The sequence below is a fragment of the Rasamsonia emersonii genome (genome assembly GCF_000968595.1).
Source record: "Rasamsonia emersonii CBS 393.64 chromosome Unknown ctg1118621760068, whole genome shotgun sequence".
Classification (NCBI taxonomy): domain Eukaryota; kingdom Fungi; phylum Ascomycota; class Eurotiomycetes; order Eurotiales; family Trichocomaceae; genus Rasamsonia; species Rasamsonia emersonii.
Genome location: NW_013563219.1, coordinates 24,230 through 51,650, shown reverse-complemented (window position 1 = coordinate 51,650; position 27,421 = coordinate 24,230). Strand labels below are relative to the sequence as shown.

At 51.6% G+C, this 27,421-nt stretch overlaps 9 protein-coding genes across 9 annotated transcripts; 4 read left to right on the top strand and 5 right to left on the bottom strand.

The window, feature by feature from the left end:
* On the bottom strand, positions 1 to 1,327 carry T310_3450 (uncharacterized protein; the record flags this gene model as incomplete). The annotated part of the gene is made up of 2 exons (XM_013473695.1): positions 1 to 359; positions 932 to 1,327. Coding segments are annotated over 2 exons (755 nt in total), but the record flags the coding sequence as incomplete, so codon positions are not given.
* Positions 1,328 to 1,805: 478 nt separating this feature from the next.
* T310_3449 (uncharacterized protein) lies at positions 1,806 to 3,002 on the bottom strand (the record flags this gene model as incomplete). The annotated part of the gene is made up of 4 exons (XM_013473694.1): positions 1,806 to 2,462; positions 2,619 to 2,654; positions 2,695 to 2,803; positions 2,833 to 3,002. 4 exons carry the CDS (start codon positions 3,000 to 3,002, stop codon positions 1,806 to 1,808), a joined length of 972 nt encoding a protein of 323 aa, XP_013329148.1.
* A 265-nt stretch (positions 3,003 to 3,267) lies between these two features.
* Positions 3,268 to 5,775, top strand: T310_3448 (uncharacterized protein; the record flags this gene model as incomplete). Its single annotated transcript, XM_013473693.1, has 4 exons — positions 3,268 to 3,858; positions 3,934 to 4,119; positions 4,157 to 4,189; positions 4,588 to 5,775. The coding sequence occupies 4 exons, from the start codon at positions 3,268 to 3,270 to the stop codon at positions 5,773 to 5,775; spliced, it is 1,998 nt and encodes a 665-aa protein (XP_013329147.1).
* A 1,028-nt stretch (positions 5,776 to 6,803) lies between these two features.
* T310_3447 (uncharacterized protein) lies at positions 6,804 to 8,171 on the top strand (the record flags this gene model as incomplete). The annotated part of the gene is made up of 4 exons (XM_013473692.1): positions 6,804 to 6,976; positions 7,047 to 7,162; positions 7,217 to 7,704; positions 7,794 to 8,171. The coding sequence occupies 4 exons, from the start codon at positions 6,804 to 6,806 to the stop codon at positions 8,169 to 8,171; spliced, it is 1,155 nt and encodes a 384-aa protein (XP_013329146.1).
* A 1,500-nt stretch (positions 8,172 to 9,671) lies between these two features.
* On the bottom strand, positions 9,672 to 10,222 carry T310_3446 (Sugar transporter STL1; the record flags this gene model as incomplete). Its single annotated transcript, XM_013473691.1, has 2 exons — positions 9,672 to 9,979; positions 10,039 to 10,222. 2 exons carry the CDS (start codon positions 10,220 to 10,222, stop codon positions 9,672 to 9,674), a joined length of 492 nt encoding a protein of 163 aa, XP_013329145.1.
* A 393-nt stretch (positions 10,223 to 10,615) lies between these two features.
* Positions 10,616 to 12,553, top strand: T310_3445 (uncharacterized protein; the record flags this gene model as incomplete). The annotated part of the gene is made up of 7 exons (XM_013473690.1): positions 10,616 to 10,733; positions 10,936 to 10,978; positions 11,039 to 11,331; positions 11,455 to 11,487; positions 11,836 to 11,911; positions 12,385 to 12,403; positions 12,476 to 12,553. The coding sequence occupies 7 exons, from the start codon at positions 10,616 to 10,618 to the stop codon at positions 12,551 to 12,553; spliced, it is 660 nt and encodes a 219-aa protein (XP_013329144.1).
* Positions 12,554 to 13,950: 1,397 nt separating this feature from the next.
* T310_3444 (Cell wall proline rich protein) lies at positions 13,951 to 16,698 on the bottom strand (the record flags this gene model as incomplete). Its single annotated transcript, XM_013473689.1, has 1 exon — positions 13,951 to 16,698. The coding sequence occupies one exon, from the start codon at positions 16,696 to 16,698 to the stop codon at positions 13,951 to 13,953; it is 2,748 nt and encodes a 915-aa protein (XP_013329143.1).
* Positions 16,699 to 20,460: 3,762 nt separating this feature from the next.
* On the bottom strand, positions 20,461 to 21,494 carry T310_3443 (uncharacterized protein; the record flags this gene model as incomplete). Its single annotated transcript, XM_013473688.1, has 2 exons — positions 20,461 to 20,909; positions 20,987 to 21,494. The coding sequence occupies 2 exons, from the start codon at positions 21,492 to 21,494 to the stop codon at positions 20,461 to 20,463; spliced, it is 957 nt and encodes a 318-aa protein (XP_013329142.1).
* A 527-nt stretch (positions 21,495 to 22,021) lies between these two features.
* Positions 22,022 to 24,514, top strand: T310_3442 (Serine/threonine-protein phosphatase 2A activator 2; the record flags this gene model as incomplete). Its single annotated transcript, XM_013473687.1, has 3 exons — positions 22,022 to 23,171; positions 24,035 to 24,246; positions 24,308 to 24,514. 3 exons carry the CDS (start codon positions 22,022 to 22,024, stop codon positions 24,512 to 24,514), a joined length of 1,569 nt encoding a protein of 522 aa, XP_013329141.1.
* Positions 24,515 to 27,421: the final 2,907 nt, after the last annotated feature.

Here is a 27,421-nt window from a genome sequence, read left to right as displayed (position 1 = left end):
TCTGTGAAAGCGGAGTCAAAGTCGCGGTTGTAGAGATGCGACTTGATGGTTTGGATGAGGGATTTGATGTCTCTTTCTTTTCCTTCTTCTTCTCCATCATCTTCCTGCTGTCCTTGTTGTTCGTTTCCTAGCAACCCGTACTTGAAAACATTGAGCAGTAGCTGCTGCAGCGTCAGCGGGATAGCAGTGCTGCTCGTCGAAAGGTCAATTTCATCTTTCCCCCCTCCTCCTCCTCCTTCATTATCATTGCCGTCATGCTTTTTCTTCTGTTGCCGCGTCTTGTCAGGTAATAGTGAGGCTTTCTTTTTCCGGCTTGAATTTGGACCTGCTTTCCTTGCTGCCGGTTTTCCTCCTCCTGTCTTTGCCCCCTTTTTGTTAGGGGCCATTATATATAAATAATATACAAATAATATAGATATATACAGGTATGATTTTTTTTATGATATATATATATTTTTTTTATAATTATATGTGTGTTGTATGTACATGACAGAAAAATTAAAAAAAATATATCCATTTCCAAGTCGTTCTCCGTTCAACGGAGCGGAACGCTAAAGCCGGCAAGCGGGGAGGATATCTCCCACGTGAGAGCAGAACAGGTGACCGGTATTATTACCTGCTGCTTGACTGCCGCAAAGCTGCCTCTTGCTTCCCAGCATTTAATTACAATCTCTCAAATTCATCTTTAATCTAGAGAGCGCTTATTTTGATCCAAATACTCTATCTAAACAGCAAGAGCCATTATCGCCTTCAAGGATCTCACTATGAAGCCAAGTGTTCACCATCTCCTACACATCCGGCCAATCAGTAGCTTCGATACCGGCAATGCCATCAATGTGAGGACTGGGAGGTCTACCCAGAACTGTCTCGATCAAAATTGAGTCTTCCGAGAGCGAGATGGTGAATTCTGGGGCCCAGGGCTAGGGCTTACCCTGTAGCCAGCTTGCCATTCTATAGGGAGCGTGTCAACCACCATGCCATTTGGTTTCCAGCTGACAGGCATGTCATTGCTCTTAGCGACGATGGAGCAGATTTGGCACTCGCAAACGAGCAGAGCTCGTGCCAGCAATTCCTGCTTGGTTGCCTCCCGGTCGAGCAGTTCTGCCTGAGCAGGCCTTCTTTCTTCGACTGGTGTCCGACTTTGTTTCTTGGCCCGTCGCCCTCGATAAAACTGTGTCAGCGCGCTCACACAACTGCCCAACCCAACAATGAATAAAATCAGCTGGCCGGATGATCCTAGAGAATTCACGTCTCGGATTCCATTCAGCCAGATCGACAGCTCCATGGTCAGCACTGTCAGGACCAAAATCAACATGTCACACGTCATCAGGAAGGGGAAATTGTCCAGGGAATTGCGCTGAACCAGCCGGACCAGCGCATTGCGGAACCAAAAGAGACGGGAAAAGCGCGTAGAGGGCAGAGGTTGCTTGTCGTCGCCGGTCCGGCCTGATCGATAGATCCGGTCAATATGCTGCTGCAGATTGATCTGGACTTCGTCGACGGTCTGGATGTTTCGGATCAGTTTATGTCAAACGTTGGAATTGCTTCGATCGGAAGAAGGGATGGTCGCACTCTTCTAAACGAAATGACAAGTCCCCGCAGACCCATGCCACGGCTGCGATCTGGGACCTGGAGATCAGCGGTTCCCAAGTGCCTGTCACACCCGATCGAGTGATTGTCGGAGCATACATTCGACGAGCCAAACACAATCTCATGCATCTCTCCCACGGGGGAGAAGAAGGCATCCCAGAAGACGACGAACTTTGACTCCGGCTTCGTGTCGATTTTTAGTACAAGCAACACCGTCAGCAGGATGATGCAAACGGATACGGAAACACCCCGATCCCCCATGCCAGCCATTCGACCAGATTGAAGACCTTGTGAAGCGTCCGAAACCAGCCGGTGAGCTCGACGGCGCTGAAGAACCATCCGACTGCCGGGCATCCGTCTGGGGACGGTGGCATCGTGCCCACGGTCCTCCACCAGAAGTCGGCCGTATAGACCTTCCACATCCCCCAGATCAGGAACCGGGACAGCGCCGCCAGACTACCCTCGGCGAGCTCCTCCGGATGCAACCTCAGCGTGCCGTTGAGTAAGGTCAAGCTGATGCCGTTGCCCAGCGCGATGACGATGTACTGTTCGACGACCTGCAATCCTCCCGCCGCATTGGCCCACGTTGTGCTGACCAACGCGACAAACAAGGCGATCAGAAACCAGAGATTCGTCGGGCCCAGGGCCGCTGCATCTTCCGGATGACCGAACGAGTCCACGAAGGCCGTGGAGAGCAGTTGCAGGTAGACGCCAATTCGGATCCCCAGGCCGTACATATCTTGGTTCCCGCTGATAGGGGAGCAGGCCGGGGCTGGGGATCGGGTTGAATGAAGCGAGACTGTTTGCCAGACAGAGAGGCCGGTGCCTACGACGAAGGCACCGACGAGCACGCCCAGAATCATTCGTGGATTCTGATACATGGTGAGTTGCGGATATTATTATTATATCCCGATGTAGGGAATGGAGGTGCAATCCACGATGCAGCACCAAAGATGCCACCACCAGGCGGGTTCTAACGTTGTCGACACAGCCTGAGAAATCGAGTCGGCCACCTACTTACGCCTTACGCCTCGAGTATATGCACCCGCGAGAAACCACCTCATCTGGAATAAGTACTACATGCATGTCTATGTACATACATACCTGGGTAAAAACAGGGAACAGTATATGCACGGTTAAACACCTTTTTTCTGCATACCAAAACCATTCTTTGAACTGGGCAGGTATACAGAGTCCATTTTGAGGTGGCTGGCTGACAGCCACGTCAGAGGCGGGACTCACCTCGCTAGGCCTGGATTGTAGTGCGGCTGATCTTCTGTCTCTTCACGTCGAAAAGAAAAAAAAGAGAGACCCTGCCAACACACCCCAAATTGAGGGCCCAAGTGGGCGGCTGCATCAGTAGATCGAAGAACGCTGCATCTCGCCCAAATTTCATCCGACGATCTGCCCATTTTTATTCGGCGATCGCCCCGCTTGTTCGACCAGAACAGAACCGTACAGGCTTGTATTTAACGACTTCTCAATTACTGCCTGCTGGGTAGTAACTATTGATCGATCGATCGACCGACCGATCTATTTGGAGCCCAGCCGGGTGTGATTGGGAGAGTTCATTTCATTTGGTTAAAAATACAATGTCCTACATTTGACGAAGACGACGATTATTATTATTACAGCGACGATCATGACGACGACGACAACGATGATGATCCCGCATGGATGAATCCTCGTCTGCCTATTCAGGGATCTTGGCAGAATAACAGTCCTTTGTCGGTTTGGCATCAGGGAGACGACGACGTCGACGACGAAGAAGACGAAGAAGAAGACGAAGAAGAATGGGAGGACGATGACGATGAATACGACGAAGATTACGACGAAGAATGGGCCTTTCAGATACGACCATCTCAGCCGCACGACCGCTGGATCCTCCAGATGTCTCCCTTTCCATCTTCCCAGTCGACGGAGCCTTTCGCTCCATCCTGGCCCCAATACGGCGACGTCAGCGTCGAATTCGCTCTAGATCAGGAGTCCCTGCAGTTGATGCATGGGACCAGCCAGCAGGACGACGAAGAGCTCTGTCTGGCTCTGCCGCTGTCGCTCTTTCTGCCCCTTCCCCTGGACTCTGGTCCGTCATCGTCTTCTTATCCTTACCCTTACCCTTACCCTTACCCTCGATACACGCGGCCTCAAAGCGTCCGAATCCTGTATCGCGAGCTCAATCCGAATCCGAGCAAGGGAAACAGGACCTTCCCTCGGTTCTTGACGACTGTCTCTCCCCCGCTCTTGTTATTCCAGCACTGGGCGGTTGAGGTGAGCCCGCGCGCTTGAGAAAAAAAAAAAGAAAAGGGGGACATGATCAATAACACCATTGCTTATGGATCAAAGGTTGGCGACCCGGGAGATGCCTATCTCTTCGAGCTGCAGTACCGAAAGGGCGGATCGAAGTTGCGCGTCACTCCTCCGGGGGAGGTCGCCCGGTATCGATACAAGAAGATGCCCTCCTGGCAGCATCGCGCCTGGGCGGGCAAAACCGCCTGGCAACTAGAAGACATTCACCGAGAAGGTATGTATGTATGTATGTATCATGTATACTCAACATCTGGTCCAGCACAATCCCTTCTTCTCACCGCTCGCTGACTACGTATGTGCTGTACTGTACATTTACATCTACCAGCCCAACAGATCATCGACTCACGGCCCAAATATCTGCTGGGCATGTCGGACTGCCAGCATTTCGCCATTGACCTGACGTACCGGATCGTCGCGAAACCGTCGGCGTCTCTGGCCGCGATGAAAACCCTCCGCTCCAAAATGCGACCCGCCTTGAAGACGACTTCGGTCGCGGTTACGCGCGTGATGGAGAAGATGCGGTGGATTCGAGAACCGATCGGGATGGAGCCCTGGAGGATGTTGTGAGAGAGAGCAGTCACCATCTACATACATAACTTGGAACGGAAACCATCGCATATACGAGAGTGGAATAGCTTGTGCAGAATCAATGGGATTTCAATTTTCATCTAATGTCAAACTTCTAACCAGATTTCGTGGCCTATCTTCACAGCTATCAAGAGTAAGCGTCAACTGCCCCCGGAGTCCGCCATAGTTGGCTGTCGTCCTTGTCCATTTGATGCGGAGTACGTGACCAAAAGGCAAGGGGATTCTCGTCCCAAATACCGTCTTCTGAGTCTCTTGGATTGGATGGGTTTCATCCTGTCGTCCTCGCTCTCGCTTTCGCTTTTGCTCTCGCTCTCGCTGTCTCACCCGTTCCCGTTCCCGTTCCCGTTCTCGTTCTCGTTCTTGCCCCCGGTCTCTCCGTCGTCTGTCGCGATCTCTATGCCCCTGCGAGGATCGTCGGTCAGGCTGGACCGGTCTGGCCGGCGGAGGATCCATGTCGAATGGGACATCCTGAACAGGCAATGGAGGATACTGCCTGGACGCAGACGCAGCCATGCGTCTTTTGTACCGTTGGATCTCCGCCAGAAGATCCTTGCGGTCCATGAGGAGTTGTTCTCGTCCGGCGGCGGACGCGGTCACCAACGCCTGGCAGTCTTTCACTTGGCTTTCGAGGGCAGCGACTTGCTCCGTGTCGTTGGCCTGGCGGGCTTCCTCGAGCTCCGTCTGGCAGTCGGCCAGGTTGCGCTCCTCGCGCTGTTCCTTGGCCGTCAGTTCCTGGAGGACGAGCTGTCCGACCGACGTGTCTTGCAGCCGCTTGCCCTCCTGGACCATCTCGCGCTGGACGTCGAGCGCCGCCACAGGCTTCTGCCGGAGAAGATGCTCGACGATCTCTTGCGCCGACTGGGCATCCCCCGTGTGTCGGAAGACTTGACTACCCCCCTGGACCATTGCGCCCCAGAACTTGTCGTTGCTGATCAGGGCGTTCTCCCTCTCCTCGCCAACCTTGTGGCTAAATCCCGTTTTTTCCAGCTCTCCCCACATGGTCGTCACCAGGGCAATATTGCGCCAGCAGTCCGGGCCACACAGTTTCTGAAACACTTGCAGGTTCGAGAGCGCGGAGCCTTGCATGCGCACGTCGACAATCCGGTGGAGGTAGATCAAGCCGGCGAGCTCGATGCCCGCCTCGTAGATACCGATCAAGAACGCGACAAGGGTTTTCAGGATCTCGACATCCGAGCGACGGGTATCGTTAAATCCGGGCGTGTCGACCAGTCGAACGGCGAGGCCATTCGGGGTCCGATAGGAATAGCTTCCAATATCGGCGGTATCTAGTTCCCCCAGTCGCACATGAGAAATCTGGGGCCAGATTGGTCATGGATGAGGGGGATACGTATCACGCACGGGAACCCAGATCGTGGCCGATTCCAACATCCCGGCCAACCACTTGGGAGATGAAGCTGCTCTTCCCGGAGCCAGTGACGCCCATCACCACAATCATCGCCTCTTTCTCCCTGCGAACCGCGTGAGCAACTAAGCTATATCCGTCTACGACCATTCGAGGTGAGGGCAAACGGACTTATACAGATCAGCTCCGGTGTTGGGATCGGAGCGCGGAGAAGGGGGCTTTTCTTCGGCCATCTGGACAGACGATGGAGATGCGCAGAGTCAAAGGATTCCGAAAACTCTCGTGTACCAGAATCTAGTAGGGAACGCAGTCCTACGCGATAGCAATCTCTCTTTCATAGTCGCCGCGGCCTAGTGACTCAACTCCGCCTACATATACATATACCAATCCATTATCATCAACCTTTCTCATCTGGCCAGGTAAGATATCCCAGCACATTTGTCGAGGGGGGGAAGGAAGGCCAGGCTGAACGACAGCGAAGGAGGCTGAGACTGACGCAGATTGGGGCCACGTCAGTGTCGAATACGTGTGGATTCCCCCGTCCAGGGTGGTGAGCTGTGCCAGGCGTCATCTCTGCGCAACGTCGTCTTCACCGACGATGAGTTGTACATGAGGATGGGCGTGGTGATTTTGAAGATGACCACTCGAGAGTCAATAGATCGATGCTAATCCGACAGTCGAACATCCACCTGCATCATTGGGCCTAAAACAGCCATGACCGCACTTGTCGCGTTCTCTCTGGACCACGGAGCTGGTCATGGGGCCCTCACCCACGATGCCTGTGGACACCGAATCAGTGTGACGGAGATCTCGGGCAGAGATGCCAACGAGATGGAGCTGATATGAACTCGACAGCCGCAGATCTCCGTCATTTAAAGGAAGACAGGATGTGATGTCCTCTTCTGATACCATCTCATATCAGCCTCGTCTCCATAGTATCTGTCCGTCAGACAGAATGGACCGGGATCGACGTCTCCGCGATAGAGCCTCCAGGCTTGACGCTCCTCACCCATATTCCCGGACTCCCCACTCTCCAAATGGAATGTTGACCGCGAGAGAGGAACAGATGATACCACCGACGTCCATGCCTCCAGCGCCAGACTCGATGGAACCATCGGCTCAAATCACGTTCGTGTATAGTTAGTTAGTGGCAGTGCAGTGGAATGGCGTCTGACACACAAGTTCTCTCTTATTGCAGGCCCGACGATATTGTCATCGCCGTCATGGGCGTCACCGGGGTGGGCAAAAGTAGCTTCATCGCCCATCTTGCCAAAGATCCGTCGACTCTGACTGTCGGGCACTCCCTGGAGGCATGTCAGTAAGACCGTTCCTACTTGGCTATTCTCTCATTCACACCTTTTTCCCCAGGTACGAGCAAAGTGGGGATCCATGAATGTGTCTCCAAAACGGACAAGCGACTTTTCCTGATCGACACCCCCGGATTCGACGATACCCACAAGAGCGACACCGATATCCTCCGGGAGGTTGCAGACTGGCTGCAACGGGCCTATCAAAACCGAATCCTGCTCTCCGGGATTATCTATTTGCATCGGATCACCGACGTCCGCATGGGTGGTTCTGCGATGAAGAATCTGCGCATGTTCAAGAAACTCTGCGGGGATAATGGGCTGGCCAACGTCGTCCTGGCGACGACGATGTGGTCTTCCGGTGTCGATGAGAAGACGGCTGTGTACCGAGAAGAGCAGCTCAGGACGCAACCGGACTTTTGGGCCAAGATGGTGGAAAAAGGGAGCAAGATCTTTCGGCATGACCGGGGCGCTGCATCAGCCACCGAGATCGTTGACTACCTCATCTCCCGGAAGCAGACCGTCGTCTTGGACATCCAACGGGAGCTGGTAGATGAGCGGAAGACGCTTCAGGATACGGCGGCGGGGGCGGAAATCCAGGCCGAGATCGAGCGGCTGAGATGCAAAAGGAGATGCAGAAAGCCATCTCCCGGCGGGACCAGCAATACCAACGAGAAATCGAAGAGATGAAACGGGACATGCTCGGGCTCCTGAAGCAAAGTGAGGTAGATAAGGAGAAGCTGCGCGCCGACAAGGATGAATTGCGCCGCCAGATGGAGCGCGAAGAGTACTTGCGGAGACAAGAAGCGCGAGCTAAGGAGCGCGAGGTCGAGGACTTGAGGAGGAGAGTGGCCCACATGGAACAGGCGGCGGCGAAGACCGGGAGAACAGACCCCGGCGCCGGCTATATGCAGCTTTTATCTCATGAATCAACAAGCAATGATCCAGGATCTCAACCGTCGGCTCGATCAGCGAGAGAGGGAGGTGGCTGCGTTGAGGGCCGAGAGAGAAGATAGTCTCTGCATTTTCGTCGGGTGGAGGAAGGAAGCGACTGGAAAGAAGAGGTGTCTGTTGGACCTTCCTCCTTCTGACTTTTTGACTGTATCCTTCCAGCTTGTTTCGAGAGAAGGAACGAGTGTGCAGGCAGGCATGGCGACTAACGGCCTCGGTCCTGCGTACTTTGCAAACTATTGAACTCATCCAGTTTCGAATGTGCGCCAATTTTAATGACTCATCTCAACGTGGAATAGACTTCGGCCATTTTTAACTAATTGTATTTTACCTGTTTCTACGCTAAATATTAATATTCTCAGTTGTGGAGGATCTATCTCCACCAAGGGCTTGGGGTGGGAGCTAGGGCTGCTTAGGTCACATGAACCTTCCACTGCGGGCATGTAGAGACAGATCTCCATTAGCAGGACCTATGTGCATCAGTCCTCCTAGGACATAGGGAGCAGCTGAGATGAGAAGGATATGGTGTCCTGGGTCGTATGAGAGCCGGCCAAGCTTCGAGCTGAGATTATTCAAGGGAGATGAATTGTCCTGATCGGTGTAAGAGAAGATGCCTGTCTGACAAATAAAAACAGACCTTATTATTTAATTTTTCTAATGGACTACCACATCTCCCTGCTAGCTTGGGCATCCTTCAGCTACTCCGCTGCTGCCATGGTGCTGAGGCTGGCGATGGATTTTACTACTCTCTTTAGTGTTGAGATTATGGGTATGAGCATGTAGAGGAGAAGCTGCTACAAGCACTATTGTTATGGAAGCAATATGACGTATCATGCTGCCCAAGCAGAACTAGACACAACTTAGTAAGTAATTCTTATATAATCTGGCCCGTGCACGATCCGATACAATGAATGTAACCCTCAAGACCCGCTGCAGCGATACGCCGATACCATTATAGTGCTTGTAGCAGCTTCACTTGCCGCCCTTTGATTGCTATACTAAGGACCGTCCGTAGCTAGTTTATAAGGATCAGCGCTTTTTACGTATGTACAGCACACTTGCTTGATAGCATAATGTATCACAGGGGATGCAAAGATGCACTTTCCCTAAGATGTATATTTATTGGCAAGAAGGATAAGACCCAGTAAGAACATAAACCGGATATATATATATATATTTGTGAGAGTATTGCTCAAGGTGGTAGATAAAAATTGGCTCAACGCAAAAGCCAGTATATATATACTTCGAATTATCGCGCGGCTATTTTTAACTCTGCGATGTAGAACGCCATTTATTCGTGGTGCGAGAGACCGTAATAAGCACGTGTGTGGGTGAAATTAGAATAATACCTTCGCAGTTCGCTTTTGACTGCACTGCCCATTGTGTTGAAAAATGATGCTCATTCATTCTTCTTGCGAGTATGATTTATTTTATATATGCTCCGATGTTACATATATACATATATATATATATTTTTTGCTATCTCCAAGACTCGACATGTACAAAACCATGCAACAGGTAACTGTCACCAAACTGTCATTTCTCCAGCTTATTGTACAGTACATTTATTGTACATGTTCCACTCCTCCTTTCTCGGAACCAATGCCCGTAGTATCCTTGACGTCGGGCACCATTTCACGGAGCACTTCACCATGTTTGCCAAAGTGCCTTGGTTCGGTCCGTGCAACCCTCACCGCATCGACGACACCGGTGGCCTTCGCGAAAATAATGTCCATTTCCTCAAGCGAGCGGTATGCTGTTTCCGGATAGCACCAATAGAGGATCGGAATGGAGGCCGCGTTGAAGACGGCAAAGATGATGTAGGTGCGCCAGCCAATCGAACTGAATGCCACGGGGGTGATCATAACCACCACTGGGAAGCGAGTTAGTGTCAGCGTTAAACCCGATAGGAGAAGGACATGGGCATTTTACTGAAGTTGAATATCCAATTCGCCGATGTGGAGAGCGCATTTGCCTGCGCCCGGATCTCCAGAGGCACGAGCTCAGCCGGGTACAGCCACGGAATCGACAGCCATCCCAGCGCGAAAAAGGTGTTGAAGACGAACAGAAAAGTCGCGGCGACAATGCCACATTTCGGCCCACCGATGCTGGTCATGGCCGCCAGTATCGCCATCGAGACGGCCATCCTAATCAACCCGACTGATCCACCCGTCGCGTGCTAGGAGAAAGAACTCACGCTGGAGTGACAGTGTCGAGCAAAGTTTCCTGGAGCGGTTGGCCAATTTGAGAACAGATTGAATACGATCAAATTCCATTCATGACGAAACAGAGACGAACTACTCGCCCAGTGACCGGAGCTTAGGACATTAACACGACTCCTCGCATCCCGTGCCTGGAGACTCTGTCACAGGAAAAAAGCAGTCGTAAGTCTCGTCTACCACCTTACTCTTCCTTTCACTCACCCGCGTCGCCAAGTCTGTTCGTGCAGGTGCCGGAATTCCATACGGCCCCATCACACAAGATGATCCACTACTGGCCAAAGCTCACCATGGCAATGACTCTGAAGTCACTCCATCCATTGAGATATATCGAAGACGCCGAGGACGGCGATATTCCTTTCGTAGCGACCCCATCTGCAGAGTCAACCATGGCGGAGATTGAAGAGTGTATGATTTCGTCCTATCTGCACGCCATTGACCGAATCCAGCACCGGAGTTGAGTTTCTCCTTGCTCAACTTGGGGCCCTCAAGGCGATCCAAGCGGCAGGGGATCGCCTAGGTCGTTGTGGTAAGAGGCAAGTTCCGTAATCATTGTACGATCAACAAACTGACAGATTTCGTAGGCCTGTCAATGAACAATGGTGGAAAGATCGCTTCGAGGACTGTCTGAAACTTCATCACATTGTTGAGAGGTGAGGTTAGACTTTTATCATGTCAACGGATTTCAGTGACTAACAATGCTACCATTGTAGTGATATTCTACTCACAGTCGATGGCTTGCCTTCGGTGACAACGGCCTACTACAAAGAGCAGCTCACAGTCGTTCAGACAGTGAGGGAGTTCGAGGACCTCTCGAACAACATGTCCGTGCCAGTCCTCACCCGAACACTTCAAGGGCAGGCAGTGTACGAATCCATCTTCGCACTGGCAAACCCGCAGAATGGAATCCTTGCGACGCTTTATACAATCAAGCAGGCCTGCTCGCACGTTCCTGGTAAACAGTCTGGCCATCATAACCCAGCACCTCGACATCCTCCGGACGAAGGTTCGCTTTCTGCAGCAAGGCATTTGCAGCCCGCGCATAGACCGCACCGGCCGCGTAATTGAGGCGTGTCAACTCGAAGATGGTTAGCTCGTTGTTGAACGCGCGGAGGACCTGGCTCCGCAGCTTCTCGGACCAGTCGATCGTCAGGCCATCGATGTAAGTTGGTCGAGTTGGGTGGCCGTCCTTGGCGAGGTCGATTGTGCAGAGCACGGCGTCGATGCCGTCGAAGGAGCTTGCCGCTGTTTAGGCCGATGATGTAGGGCATTTTTTTTTCTAAACAAGAGAGTGTAGTCTGGTGGATGGAAGATTAGTTGAGAGAATAACAGCTCGTGTATATGTATGACTGTGTGAACCCTAGATATAATCTAAGCACCCGGGACAGATTCTCCCCGGCGCACACTCTTATCATTATTCCTCCGAATCCTGTATTACGGCAAAAGTAGCTACCTAGTCAGTTCCCTACCTAGCTAGTCATCTGCTGTCTGGCTGTGATTGATTAATTAGTTCAATCAGTTAACTCAGTTGATCGGAAGGGCTCCGCGGGGAACCTTCCGAGGAGGAAACCCGACATTTATCCATGGTTAGAAGAACTTTCACGGACCTCCACTTCGTACGGTATAATACTATTACTTGATGCTTGATTAGGCGACGGCTGTGTTCGAAGAATGGACGCCTTTCTTTCCGCCACTCGCACACGACGAGTCTGTTGTTCTTCGCTGGGAAGTCAACCTTAAAACTAACGTATCAGCCTAGAATCTACTACCCTCTAGGATATTTATTGTATTGTGGTAGTCAAGAAGTGGAGATGACTCTCTGTACCAATACTAATAACTTATATACTGTACTGAACATACTTGCTATTTCATAACTATCAATAATAATCACTTTGTCTACTACTAGTAGATACAATTTCCTTTCCTTTTTTATACCATGGGTTCTGTTCTAGAGTACATTTTTTTTCTTACTCCTGTCATTTTTTTCGATACTCTTTCCCAGCTTATCCAGGGCTAGATTAATCAGACTTTGTATATACACTAGTACACAAGCATATAGGTATAGAAGGAGAGTGCGTGTAAGAGAGAGAATAGGAGTAAAGCGTTATTAATTTACTTACCAGTATTAATTAATACTGATACTTATTTAGAAACAACACTCTTACTGTACTGTACAAAGGCGTAGCACACTTCATCTGACTTACGTACTTACCATTTACCATCAATAATTGTGTTAATTAATCTGTCAGTTGGCCTGAATGAAAACCCCTGCAAACAAACAAACAACATGTTATGACAATAGTATAATATTTCTCTCTCTTTTTTTTCCCCGCATGCGCTTCCTTCGATATTTTTTTTTCTGGCTGCTCTGACTCAAGTCAAGACCCTGATCATGGTATCTGTTTATTTGTTTCCAGAAGAAAAAAAGAAAGAAAGATGGTCCGTTCGATCGGAGTAGGATGCTGAATAAAAAATATTTTTTTTTAAAAAAAACCATATACTTATCTCAGAGAAGGAAAACATAGCATTCTTATACAAGGCAGACATATTAATGAAATAGATGTTGGAGCAATATATATGCACGGACTATGTATAAGATCATGCCGACTTCCCAAGAGGAAGCGCAAGAGATAAAGTAAAAAAAAAAGAGGCACCACTACGCTATGACTAGACCTTCACTAATCATTTTTTTCTTAATTCAATTTAAATATTGTACTGTATTGTATTGCATTCTCATGAGATGCTATCAACCAGTCAGCCAGGGAGTCAGGCAGGCAGTCAGTCAACCAGGCAGTCAGACAGCACCACACCAGACTGACTTGCTGAACTAAACTGACCTGATCTGACCTGATCTGATCTGATCTGAGTCGAATAAAAATAGAAACAGACATAACAGCTCAACTCAAGCAAGCATCATTATTATCGGGAAAGAAACCAACCAACTTCAACGCTTAACCCGACATTCTTGCTTGTTTGCGTGCTTTCTTGCTTGCTTGCTTTCTTGCTGAACGATAAACGATAAACGATAAAAACAACGACATCTGTACGTACAGTACAGTACGTAAAAATTTAAACATTAAGAGACGAAAAAAAAAAGGTCCTGTAAGCGAGAGTCTAGAAGAGTGAAGATAGTCGGTCGACTGATTGACAGACGGAGGAAAAAAGAAACAATTGCAAAAAGAATAAAAAAAAAATATATAACCTTGCTCCGTCCATTCGCAAGACGTTCCAGCGAAACAAATTGTAAATCAAATTGTAAATAAAAAAAAAGTCGATGGTCATAAAATAAACGATCAGAAATTCGAAAATCCAGCTGGAGATGGGCTCTCCTTCCAACACATCTTCTTCGCCTATGGCTTCACTAACAACGTCGTCGTGCATATTTACAACCTACACGAACAAAACACGGACATGAACGCATGATGAGGGAATAAAAATAAAAAGGCCCCGTTGACAACCCACAAGAGAATCCACAAGAAATCCACAAATCCACAAATCCACAAGAAACGATACGAGAAAAACGTGCGCCGCCATTAGCCAGGACATGTCATACCGTCAGTGCGCCTGATACCGAAAAGACAAAAGCCAGAAAGAAAAACAGTCGACAATCATGGCTGCTTCTGATTCAGTCTCCTTCTCCCTTGGACTTCTGCTTCTCCTTCGTCTTCCAGAAGTGCATAAGACGACTGATCCGGTGGCCCTTCTTCTTGGTCTTTTCATGTTCGTCTGCGGGCGGCTTCTCTTCATAGCTCAGCTTGCTCTTCTCTCCGTGCGAGGCGCCCACCAGTCGAGACAAACTAACCAGACTCGTCCGTTTAGCCGTATGCGAATGACTGGATCGAGGCCGAGTCGAGAACGACGCCGACCGCTCCCCAGAGGAACGGGCATGGAAACCCGACGAAAAGCGCGGCCGGTTATTCGTCCGGGTGGAAACACTGCTGGTCAGAGATGGTACATCTTCGATGGAGCCTCGCGTCTGGTCGTGGAACGGAGGGAAAGAAGTCTGATCGGTCATCGACGACGCTGTCGCCGAACGTGGAGCTTCAAAAGAGATGTTAGACGGATCAGGTGACGGAAAGGCGGAGCTGGAATGCGTGTGACCAGGCAGCGGCAGCTGCGGGACAGCATAGCTACTAAAGTCGACCGGAGACGAACAAGGGCGTTTCTCGAGAGACATAATGTGGGAAGAAGCGTCCGAACTGGGTGCGTTCGGCGCCTGGGACGGCCAGTCATCAGATTCAACGATTTCAACCGACTTCTTCGACTTTAGAGACGACGAAGCTACTTCGGCCTCCCCGGGCTCATCGTGCACGACCGCATCACCAGGGCCATCTTCCACAGCCGCATCCGAAGACGACTCCCCTGGCGCCTCCACCTGGATACCCAGTCCGTCGTCCGGTGGATCGCGATCGGCCGCAGTTCCCTGAACCACGGTCTCCAAGGTGTCGCTGCTGGAGGGCTGTGCGCCGTCAGCCTCAGCCGAGCTCGAGGCAGCCGAGCTCGAGGCAGCCGAGTCTCTCCGGGCTGACTGGCCATCTGCATTGCACGATTGGTTCTCTGCAAGAAAGGCATCTTCCTCCTCTTCATAGAAGACATCGGCGTGCGCCATGGTCGAACTGCTACCGAAACGGTGGAAACCAAGAGCACTGCGGTCAAACGGTGGCATTTCTGGGGCACTTTCGGCACGACGGTGGTAACGCATCTCCGGTCCGATGAACTCTCCCCGCCGTCCACCACTATACATTCTCCTGGATGCGATCGAAAACGCACTCCCGGCCACGCGGCTGGAGCTCATTTCGGGGGTATTGAACGGACCCAGGGCAGCATCCAGATCAATCACCGGGCTGAACGAATCGTTGTCGAGATTCTGCTCATAGAAGCTCCGCGGTTTCCATGAGTTCTCGAAGGTGGTATCCAGGCGTGGTTGAGGTGGCTTTGGCGCATTAGGGTTCGTTGGAGTCCGGATGATGACGATGTTATCGTCATCAAAATTCACTCCATCCATGGACCCGATATCAGAGTTGGTTCTCGTGATTATCGGCGGAGGAGTCGGGCTTCTCCTCGGCACCTTGACATGAGGTCGTTTACTCTTCAAAGGGAAAATGGCGTCCGCCCATGAGCGCATTTTCTTTTGTTTCTTGTCGGATTTGTGGGATTTCCCGGTGGACGATGGGGCGTTCTCAGCGCCCGACCGTGAATGAATGCTGGAGGCTGATTCACAAGTATCACCACCGGGTTCTCGTGTCGTGTCGACGGCTTCATTCCCGCTAGGCGATTTGCCGGGGCTTTCCTCGGAACCACCACTATCCCCGAGATGCTTCTTCTGCTTCTGCTTCCTCTTCTTCTTCTTTTTCTTCTTCTTTTTCTTCTTGTCCTCCTTCGTCTCCTGGTCATCTGACGAAGGAGCAGGGTGCGATTCTGAGGCTTCAGGGCGTTCCTCAACGGGTCGTGGCAACTGCAGGTCCCCTGGCGAGAGGTTGTTCCCGCTTGGTGAAAGAAGCATGCTCGCATCGGCTGTCTTGGGTCGCACCTTCGGTGCAGAAGGCGATGTCTCGACGCGAGTGCTTGGAGCAGCGCTGTTTGATCGAGAATGACCGGGTCGCACTGTCGCCAGGCTGCTCGAGGTTTCGATGGAGACGGTTGACACCGGACGGGGTGTAGCCGGACCTGGTGACGGCGGTGCGAGACCTTGAGAACCCGGGTGGAGATAATCGGTCGACTTGTTGGCGGGAGAGGCAGGCGGAGACGGCCGGTGCAAGCTTGTCGCTGACTTGGACATTGGTTTCGAGATATCATCGTGGAATCCATGGTCTGGGCTCTTGCCCGCAGGAGTGCACGGAGCACTTCCACCGGCGGGAAACGCTTTGGCGAGAGTGGTCAGATCCATGCTCGAAATGGCGCCTGAGCGGCGATGGGCATGACCACGCCGTCCAGGGCCTGGGGCACTGCGACCGGCACCAGGCGGTGGAAGATTTGAAGAATCGGAGGTGGAAGTCTCGGGATTCGCAGGGCTCGTACTCAACATGCTGGGACTTGGAGGCCCCTCCCCGCCGATGAGTTCACTTGGCCGCCGACGATGACCCTGACCCGGGGGCCGATTCACCGACAGGGTGGATGTCGACGGGCTGGGAGCGTGGATATTGCCGGGATTGAAAGAAAAGGCGGGGAGAGGAGGCGGAACATGGGGCACAGGCTCATCACGCTTGTTGTCGGAAGAATTCGTATCTCGGGCGGGAAAGACGAACGGGGGATTGGGTGGTCGACCAGAGACCGTCACATTGCTCGCATCCTGCTCACTCTCACAACCGACTGAACCCAGAGCCGGAGGGTGAGCAGACACCTGGGTCTGCGGGGGAATCGAGATGGAAGCCATAGTGGACGACTAGCCCCAGGACTCAGCTGAGAACCTGCGCTGAGAACCTGAGAAAACGGTAGAACAAACAACCAAAAAAAAAATCACCAAAAGAAACAAAAAAAAGGCCTTTCACTCCAATAGCACGAAGAAAAGACTCCCGACCTCTCCTGTGATCCAGCTATAGCAGGCCTCCAGACCGTCGAGAGACTTTCCAAACGGCGTAGGGGGGGAAAGTCCGACTAGGGCTGGAGGCCTTCAACGTCGCCCCGGCAGCATGGAAAAGCAGGTCTTGAGACCAAAGCGGCGATGTGAGGGCGGCTGAAGAGAACGGCGGTCGACTCGCAACCGGCAACTCAAACCGTAGGGAACGAAGGACGGACGATCGGTTCTCAGCGATCCGGCAACAAGACGAGGGCGAGGGCGGACGGTTCGTCAAGACACTGCGGCGACGGGGAGGTGTAAGGAGCGGACGGCCACCAGACAGGGCCAGGAAGGAGGGCGGGCAGGGAGGTAAAGCTGGAGGAGAACAAAGGGAGGATAGGATGGAAGGGGGAAGGGAAGATGAAGATGGAGATAATAGAAGAGGGAAGACAAGGAGAGGGAAGGGAAGAAGAGCGAAGAGGATTGGCCTGGCTGGGGGCCTTTTGCTGGTGAGCTGGCGACAGGCACGCACGGCCCGTGATTGGCGCGATGGGGGCGCCGAGGGGGCCGGCTCACGGACCCAGACGCCTTGGAGCAATCTGGCTAGAGTATCGACGATGCTGCTATTATTTGTCCTGCGTCTGGCACGATCTCCAGGCACACATACGAGAGCTTTCTGTATTTTCTTCCGAGTCCCGCCGCCCGGGCGAGCCCGAAGGCAGCAACGGAGAAATTGACAGGCGCCTTTGCTGCACTGCAACGACAACGACTGCAGCACCTGCAAATGCAGATGCAAATACAAAGGGAATAGTCCTGCTGCAAGCTCCCAGATGGTGGCGGACAATTCACATGGTCCTGCGATTGGAGCGGTAAGAATGCTCCTCTTACACGGGCTTCCGTCTGGATACTCTGCCGGATCAGGAATTTAATGGATCGAAGACGTCATGACCCAGGAAAGCATCCAGAGCCGCTCCGTAGCAGACTACGAAATTGCCTCACATTTGACCACCTATAGATTATATTATTTTCGCTTCGAGAGAATTCCACACAATCCTTCTCGCCTCAACAGCAGCCATACTGCGTATGCACACACATCGATGCGTCTTCGTGGAGTCGTTGACAGCAGCCCGGCCCAGCCAGGGCGGGTGAACTGTCCTCCAGGCTAGCGCCGGCTCTGTCTTGGCCAATGAACCCATCTCGCTTGCCCGGGGCTAGGTTTGCCGGCCTCGACGCTGAAACATTGCGCTGCAGCGGCAATTCCTCCTTGCACGCTGCATGCGTCTGGCCCACCCTGGCCAGCGCTGTCAGCTCAGCAGGCCATCCTCATGGGGGATCGTGCATTAATTGATCGATTATTCACCCGGAAACCAAAGTCATTGTTCCGTGAGACGATCGAGTATGGAAAATATAGTTAGCGCGCTTGGAGAGAAATCGATCGAAACTGTTGCAAGCGAGGATGGATGTGGTCAGTCAGTACTTGTATTGGTCAGCCAGTGCTCGTGTTCTCTGCAATTTGATGACACTGACAGCAGCTTCAAGGTTTCCAGCCTTACGGCCGTTCAGCTCTTCCAGACACGGCTCGAGTGGGCTGGTTCCTGTCCTCCGTTGTCGTCCTCGCCAATCTCAGAGCTCGAAGTGTTCTTTGTACACACTCATCCATGGTTCCATCATCGCTGGCCGTTGGAGGTGAGGTGATGCTGCGAGGTGATGCTTTGTGGAGGTGGACAGACGCGGTTTCCACAGCCCACCCGGGACAGCCCGCGCGACGGCTCTGATTGGCCAGATGGGCATCTCTGCGCTGGGCGACGTGGACAGCCAGCGTCAGGAACTGCTGAGTCCTTTTTTTTTTGCCCCTTTCTATTTTGAAGCTTCTCCACACAAGGGTCAACCTGGGTTCATGTTTGACAAGGCCCTGATGCGACTGCGTGGCTCCTCCGCAAGAGGGCCAAAACACCTGGCCCAATCACGCCGCCGCGGCAAGTGGAACATTTCTCCGCTCCTCGCGCCAGCAATCCGCCAACAGGAGAATCCGCCGTCCTCCGCCTGGAGCCTGCACCGCCACGGCACGGCACTATCCACCCGTTTGAAGACGATCGCCGCTGGAATCATAACGATAGGCAATTAGTTTCCCGGCGCGTCGCTGGCGTCGTCGGTAGTGTCTGGGTCTGCGCGCTAGCATGGCGTCCAGAGTTATTAATATCCCGTCAGGTGCGTCGATCGGAATCTAGCGAGGGCGGTGCGGCCAGTGTTGAGCCACAATTTTCGGTTCATGACCTAGACCGGGAAGTTGAAACAACTATGGGTTGATATTTTTGTTTATTGAGATCCACCGTCTACAAAAATAATCATGCTGTCAATAAATGACGCAGCGAGTGGAATCTCATCCAGATCGACCAATATCTGGTTATTTACTGACCCTTCTGCAGCATTGTACTGGCATGGCCTGAGATAATAATCGCCTCAATTTCATTTCATCCAGATCGTTCTCGACTTGGGCTACTAACTCAATTCTTTGCCGAGAAGATAGACGATGACAATTCGGCCCCCAGTGAAGAAGGGAGGAGCAGGAGGTTAGTTAGTGCGTCAGTCAAAGTTAGATTGCTGCATGCATGTCTCGCGTGTTCCATGATGATCTGCTGCAGTTGAGATTGATCCCTTGATTGATTGACAATGTGACTTGACAGGGCTGGGAGCACGATAATAATCATAATAATGACAGTCTATGCACAGGCTGGTGATGATCTAGAAGACAAAATCAATCTCCGATTCCTCCTTACTAGTCTAGAGTAAAAGTCAACAAAGCAGGGTTGGCAATTACTTCCAGTCAGTCACTCAGTCAGTTTCCAGTGCTATATATTATTATCTAGAAACGAGGAAATCTTCCTACCAACCAACCATCAATAATAATAATAAATACCTACCTAGGTATCTCCCTGACTACAAGACCAAATTAAAAAAAATAAATAGCAGATAGATAAAACAGTCAGAATTATGCACCTAGCTAGCATCATCAGGTCCATCTAGAACATTACTACCTTAGGTTAGGTATGTACTATACCTACACTGCCGAGTATCTATCTATCTTCTAGCGTATACCTATGTGTTGTTTTCGGGAACTATTGATTTCTATTCAGGCTGCAGTGCAGTGCTCCGCTTACAGACATACGTACATACAGGGATCAAGGACCAGGATGTAGGAGAGTTTCCAGTACTCACTACTTACTTATTATTGTTGTTATTACCTAGGTAACTAACTGGCCTTGTTGTCCTGTGTGCTATACTACATACTGGGTACCTAACCTAAGAGAAGATGTCGTGACTGTTTTTGGATCCGCTGCGGTGGAACACAAGTTTCTACTTCGGTATATACCTAGCTACTAGGTAGCTACCTGGGTACCTACGGTAGGATGTCACAAGACAACTTGCCTAGGTAGGTGGATGGTGAAAAGAAAGACACCTTGCTATTTATTCAATTTCACATTCCCGCCAAATGCTAATTATATATAAATATTTTATAACGCCACACTCCTTGCTTGACAGATTCAGACCGCCCAGGATTGTACAGTACAATAGATCCCAGCCAAGTATGAAACACAAGATACACATAACTATCCAAATACAATGTATTCAAATACAATGTTATCTCTCGACCGCGCTAGGCGCCACCGCGAGAATCACCACCAGACTGGCCACGATCAGACCCGCCGCCAGAAACGTGACAAGCACCACGCTGCCCCGACCGGCGGGGAACTTCCCCCGAACAATCCAATACTGGCTCTCAAAGTAGCGATGGAACCCGATGAGGAGGATCAGGATCCCGATCCCGATAAACGTGGCGCCTAACGGTTTGCCGACGTTGGCAAGGCGGCTGCTGCTGCTGCTGCTGCCGCCTCCGGCTGCAGACACGACGATGAGGTCCAGTAAGGACGACGGCTCCTGCGACGGTGGCAGGATAGGTAATCCTTGCGTAGAGCCCTCGGAAGATCTCCTAGATGACATGGACCCGCTGAGGCGGAAGAGTTGTGTCACGGCGATCCCGATGGAAGCAAAGGCGAGGGACGTCCGGAGCCAGGCCAGGAAGGTTCGCTCTACAATGCCAGACCAGTTGTGTTAGTACAAGTGGGTAGCAGCCAAAAAAAAATGTTGTTGACTCAATGAAACACACCTAGTGCGAGATGATCGCGCGCAACGCTGCCCTTGTTGTCCAATTCCAGTGCCCCATACTTTTCCACCAAGCGTTGAAACCACGGAGGCCGACTCTCCGGCGCTGCTTCATTCGGCGTCGACTGACTGCCAGCACCCGCCGTGTTTCCATTCCTAGAAGACTCGGCTCCCTGTTGTGTATCCTGGGCGGGATCGTCGGCATTATTATTAGTTCCAGGCTCTCCCGGGTTGTCTCTCGACTGGACTGATTGGTAGTTGCTTCGTGTGACCTGAGGATCTCCGCCTATGATCGGAGTATTCTCACTTGCTGGCGATGGTTGTCTGGCTGCCATCGCTCGTGGTGAATGGCACTGCCCCTGGTAGGCGTCTGACCACGAAACGGTCCGGCTCAACCGGCTCTGGTTGGAGGGCGACGTGGTAGAATGTTGACCGCGACTGGAGAAATTGGTGTCCTCCGATGATCTCTGACTTCTGTCCGCCTCAACCGCCGTAGTACCGGGGGGATTCATCACGGCGTGCTCATAGGCGGGATGAAGCAGGAATGAAGTCTGGCTCCAAGATGCTCGGCGTACAGCTCCGCGATGGCGATAATGCTACTGGTATAGTTGTCCAGCAGCAGCATATCGAGAAGGAGCATTCCCGGGCCTTTCAGGCGTCTGGCGAGCTGCTGGCCTTTGATCCATGGAGAGCCGGCTGGACGCAGGGCGGGTCCGTCAACGACCTCGAAAAGCTGGGGTTGACGCTAAGACGTTAAGAGCGCAGATCTAGGGCTTAGGGCTGGCTGTGGTTGGCTGGGGATAGGCCAGCTGACCAACTACTAACCATATTAGTCAGAAAAATAATCATGTGACTGGACTGGAGTGACGGTGGTTGGCTGCAGAAGGCGGTGAAGGGGGCCTCGCATTCTGCCGCCACCGATCCGATGACATCGTCAGACCACTCGATCGCTTCTCCAGCGTCCTGTCATCGCTCTCTGGCATAGCCGCAGACTGATGCGTGTGCATTCCAGCGCGAATGTTGATGACGAGACGTGATTATGGCTGCCGTCAATTCAGATTCGTCCCCCAAGCCGGCAAACGGGGCCGACCTGTCCAAAAAGCTCGCTGAGCTGCGTGCGGGGAATCGCAGGAAACGAGAACCGGCCAACCCCGAACCCCCTCCCTCCACTCCTCCGCTTCCAGAGCCGCTCGACCTGTCCTCCCATCGCTATATACGGCCTGTACGTCGCATCCTCTCTCAGAAAGACCTCGAAATCTTCCAAACGTCGCCGGCCTACAACTTGATTCTCGCCTGGATATTTGGGCTCTCTGATTCGGTGCATGGGCGTAAGGTGACTGACTACAAGGATGTTCCGGTCTCTTCCAGTATAGAGAAGATATTGTCGATTATAGGCCTGATCGGGTCTCTTGTCGACAAGAACCCCCCTGTCGACCAGGGTGGGTCTCGGTTTGGAAACCCGGCGTTTCGCTCGCTCTTTGACGATGTCGCGGCGCAGAGTCCAGCGTGGCATCGAGAGATACTGGGAATACAGGATTCCGAGGCTATCGACGAGATTTCCACATACCTGATAAATTCGCTGGGATCGCGAGATCGATTGGACTATGGCTCGGGCCACGAGCTGAATTTCATGATGTGGCTGCTCTGCCTGTACCACCTGCGATTTCTCTCCTCGGACGATTTCCCGATCATTGTGTTTCGCATCTACCACAGCTACATGTATCTCATGCGCCGCATCCAGACGACTTACTACCTCGAGCCTGCTGGCTCTCATGGTGTCTGGGGATTGGATGACTACCATTTTCTTCCTTTCCTGTTCGGAGCGGCTCAGCTGGTGGACCACCACTACATCACACCCCTGGCGATCCACAATAACGCGATCCTGGACGAAGAAGGAGACAAGTATTTCTATCTGGATCAGGTGCGCTGGGTCGATAGCGTCAAGACGGTCAAAGGGTTACGCTGGCACAGTCCGATGCTGGACGACATCTCGGGGGCGAAGAACTGGTTCAAGGTGGAGAGTGGGATGAAGAAGATGTTTGTCAAGGAAGTGCTCGGCAAGCTGCCTATCATGCAGCACTTTCTGTTCGGCAGCTTGATTCCGGCCGCCCCTGAGATGGGGAAACTCCTGGATGGGTCGGAAGGCGAGGGACAGGGAGGTCACGATCACAAGCATGTGCACACTCACGGTGAGGGTTTTTGGGGCGATTGCTGTGGCATCAAGGTGCCCAGCACGATCGCTGCGGGAGAAGAGACGAGGAAACGGATGGGGGGTTCTGGGCTGCGGCCGATTCCGTTTGATTAGTTGACACTGATATTTGCATGGATTTACCACTCATGGTTGTCGTTGGTAATTATACGGACTGAAATCTAAGTAACATACTCCGTACATGTGTCCTCTGACTGGACTCGAAGAGTACCACAGGCAGGGCCTTCTGAATGTATTGTATATAGTAACAGTTTGAATGACGATTTTACTTCAACTCGAATAATTCGCATAATTACATTGCAGTCTCTATAATGCTCTTCTTGAAATGCAATGCAATAGAATAGAGCGCCATTTGTACGCTATTCATCATCGTTATGGATGATTGATGCACTCTGATTGGCTGTACGCATGCCAAGCCCAGAATGCTCTCACGTGAGCGCCGCCTTCGGACTACCTATTTCGCCATAGCGGGTTTTGCCGTAGCAACTAGCAACCTCTTTACATTACCAACACTCCTGTCGCAACTTACTAAGACAGACAGCATCCAGCGAGCTGTCGGACAGGTCAATGCATGACCTGCGCAAGGGCTATGGAAGTCACCAAACCAGATTAAATTGATTTCTCTTTCTTTCTTTCTTTCCTTCTTCCCTTCCTGGCCTAAGGAAAGCACCTACCTTTGGCCCAACACAACAAAAATCTGAATTGAATTGACTGCAGCCTCTACATATATAAGGTACATTCATACATAATTTACGAATCATGGCACCCGGCGACGAATACTCAGCCGTCGGCGGAGGCGGCAAGCTCAAACTCAAAGGCTCAAAAGTAAAGACGGCCGGATAGAGAAGAAGAAAAAGAAGAAGGAGAAGAGCGAAAGCTCGGCTGCTGCTGCTGCTGCTGCTGCCGCGGCGAACGAAGACGCCACTGCCGTTCGTCGCCACTATGAAGATGGCGAGCGCGAGGGTGGTGGTGATGAGGGTCGTCAGTCTGAAGGGGAGAGGGTGATTTACCAGACGGAGGCGGAGAGGAGGTATGAGGAGCAGAAGAAGAAGAGGGTACATTTCCCCCCCATTCAAATATCTTATCTATCGGGCTTGCTTGCTGACTTGACTACAGCTCAGCGAGCGTCTCAAGCGCGAAGGCGTCAAGACGCACAAGGAACGCGTCGAGGAGCTCAATCGGTATCTGAGCAGTTTGACGGAGCATCATGATATGTACGTATCTGTCGCCATCTCCATTGTCATTGTTTTTCACAAATTGAACTGCATGCATGTTACATGGCCTTGCTTACCTCCCTCTCCTGACGTGGTTAATTACGATTGATTCATTGATTGATTGACTAACATGATTTTTTTTCCCATACAGGCCCAAGATCGGACCCGGTTAACAAGAACCGAACCGAACAGAACCCGAACGAAAATCTGTCAAATCAATCGATCAATCAAATGCGACATTTTTTCTTTTCGATCTTGCATTTGCCTTTTCTCCGATGGGTGTTTATGTATGTATTTTACTACTGCTTAATCACATCTAATCCCACAAATGAAGTCTCATGCAGAGAGTACTGTACATGTGTATGCATCTATGAAGATGAACGTTCTCAACATTCAACATTTCTGTTTTGAATTTAAAATTCATGATTTTTCTTTATTATTCCTTTCTTTCTGTTAGCAGGGATATATCATTGGATAAGTTTTCGACTTGTAGACAATGATTATTATATTAGCCTTGTCCATGCCTTGTCCAGGAATACGAGTCATGTGATGGCATATCATGCCAATACAATAAAATCCCTCCCCCAAGTCTTCATCTTCCTCTTCTTCAGGCTATTCCTACATACATCACTGCTCCACTGGATAGAATTGTTGACCAATGTACATACATACCTACTCCGTACAGCAGTAGGTAGTACTCCCTACTCCGTACATACTCTGTAAAGCGGCGCCACTCACCTACCAAAGCGAGAAGGTCCGTCGATGCCGCTCGAAGGGGGATCCTGTGACTTGTGACCTGTCTCTCTGGGACGGACTTTGGCTCGGCGGAGTGGCGGGTATCTTGAGTCACGGTGTTGCCACATAGGTATCCTACGTAGTACAGTACATACATACGGAGTACAGTAGGTAGATACATGCTCTTGATTACTAATGGAGTAGTATACAGTTGACTACGGACTACTGTAAAGAATACAGTTTACATGAAGAAGTTCTGCGAACCCGATGGTTAAATTCAGTATGAGAGGCTTCTATCTCCAGTTCTGGTCCAGTTCATTCCTGTCTGAACTGAAGTGAACTGTCGCCGCAGACAAGGGTATTAACACACATTGTAGCCGACATAACATACATATCAATGTTCTGTCTCCCGAACATAGATATAGATGGATAGATAGAAAGCATCACCCTCAACCGATCAAACCACGTCTAGTAGGTAGGTACCTCATCCGGCCCCCAGCCGCATGAAACACTGCCACGACAGAGAAAATAACCAAGATATAAAAACACATGGAATCGAGGTGAAAAAACGCCGAGATGAACGCCCGCCTAAGAAAATCGGCCCGAGAAAGAGGAAATGAACGACCAGTCGCTCGTTATCAATGTCTGTCAAGTCCAAGGGAGCAATGTTTATACTCCCTTGATCACCGTCGTCCGCTCGCTGTTGAGCTTATCTGCGTTGCGGGCATGTGACTCCCTCTTGCAGTCTTCCAACCCGCTGCAGTTGTGGGATTCGAGCATGCGGTGTTTCTGGCAGAAGTGGCCGTTGCAGAAGCTGCAGTCGCCGATGATGCGCTGGGCGAAGTCCTTGCAGTCCTTGAAGCTGCAGCGAGGCTTGCGGGGAGGCATGTTGGTGGATAGTGGCGAGAGATATGTAGAAGCTTCAAGGACTGAGGATCGAGAGAGAACTGTAGAGTGTGTTGGATGGTGTTCTGACCACGCCTTGATTGATTGTCTTGTTGTAGAGGGTTGTCTTGAGCTCGCAGGAAGGAGTCACGCGGTGGCGGAGGTCGACAGGTGTCCGATAACGGCAGAGATAACGGGCGGTGAGGAGGAGAGTAGGAGGATAGGAGACGGTAGTTGAAGAGATTGCAGGTGAGGAGCGGCTGTCGATCAGTTGGTAGAAGCAAATTAGTATTTATAGATGGAGAAGAGAGATAGAGCAAGGGAAGAAAGGGAGGCCGCAGCGAGGGACAGCCAGGGTGTATATAAAGGGCCTGCGTGACCGGAGGAACCGAAACGGGAGACGCTGACTCTGGTTGGGCCTGTGACGGTTGGCCACAAGCGCCTGGCCACGGATGAGGTGACGATCGGACGCAGGATGAGTTGGGAACGCGGCGTTGAGACGATGGCGCCGGTGGAGGCGAATGCCTAGCCGGTGGAGCTTACCGCATCACATCCTCTTTGATGATTCACCCAGCACCCGCGACCCTGTCGGAGCGTCCCAGAAGCTTCGAGAGCGCCGTGAGGCAAACTCTCAGGCCGGATGCGGGCGGTCGAAAGCTGGGCCAGCTTCGGGCCCGTCGGATGCTTCCAGCGAGAACCAGCTCCTTCTGCGCTTCCAGACAGGGACAACCGAAGAAGGTCCTGGATTGCCACTAGCCGACCCGTGGATGGCCAAGTCACATCTGGTCCTGGATAAGCGTGTAGGCGCTATTGCTGACTCGTCGCTCGCAGCCTACCAAGTGCGGAGACTGGAGCTGCGGGCGGCTAGCTCAGCGGCTAAAGCTATCGTGCAGCAGCCTGCATCGCCAGCACTCGCTAGTTGGACCAGATGACGTGATGTGGACGATTGTGGACAGCAGCAGGAGGACTGCAGCATCGGCCTCTTATACTCCGTAAGGCATTCGTCTCCATGCCAGTAAGAATAGCTATCTGCTTAGACACTGTCGAAGGTGCCTGCCTATTTGGCGTTGTCGAAACGGGAAGGCGGCGAGCTGAGTCATGTGCCGTGTCCGACCGCGGCTTCCTATTCATATCTGTACTCCGTAGTTGCCAAACTCAATTCTGTCACTTATCTCAGGCATTCCAGCGACTAACTATTGCATGGTCAGCGCTGCCGAGAGTGACCGGCCAATAGTCCCCGCGCCGCTCTCCTCAGCATTCCTCGTGCGTGCGCTGAACCAGCATCCCAGATGATCCTCAGCTCTTAGCAATCATAATGCCTGCTTTGCACGCTCATTGGGTCGCCGGATCTTCTGACCTGGATGGTCTCATCTCGACTCTCTGCCATGCCAAGTGA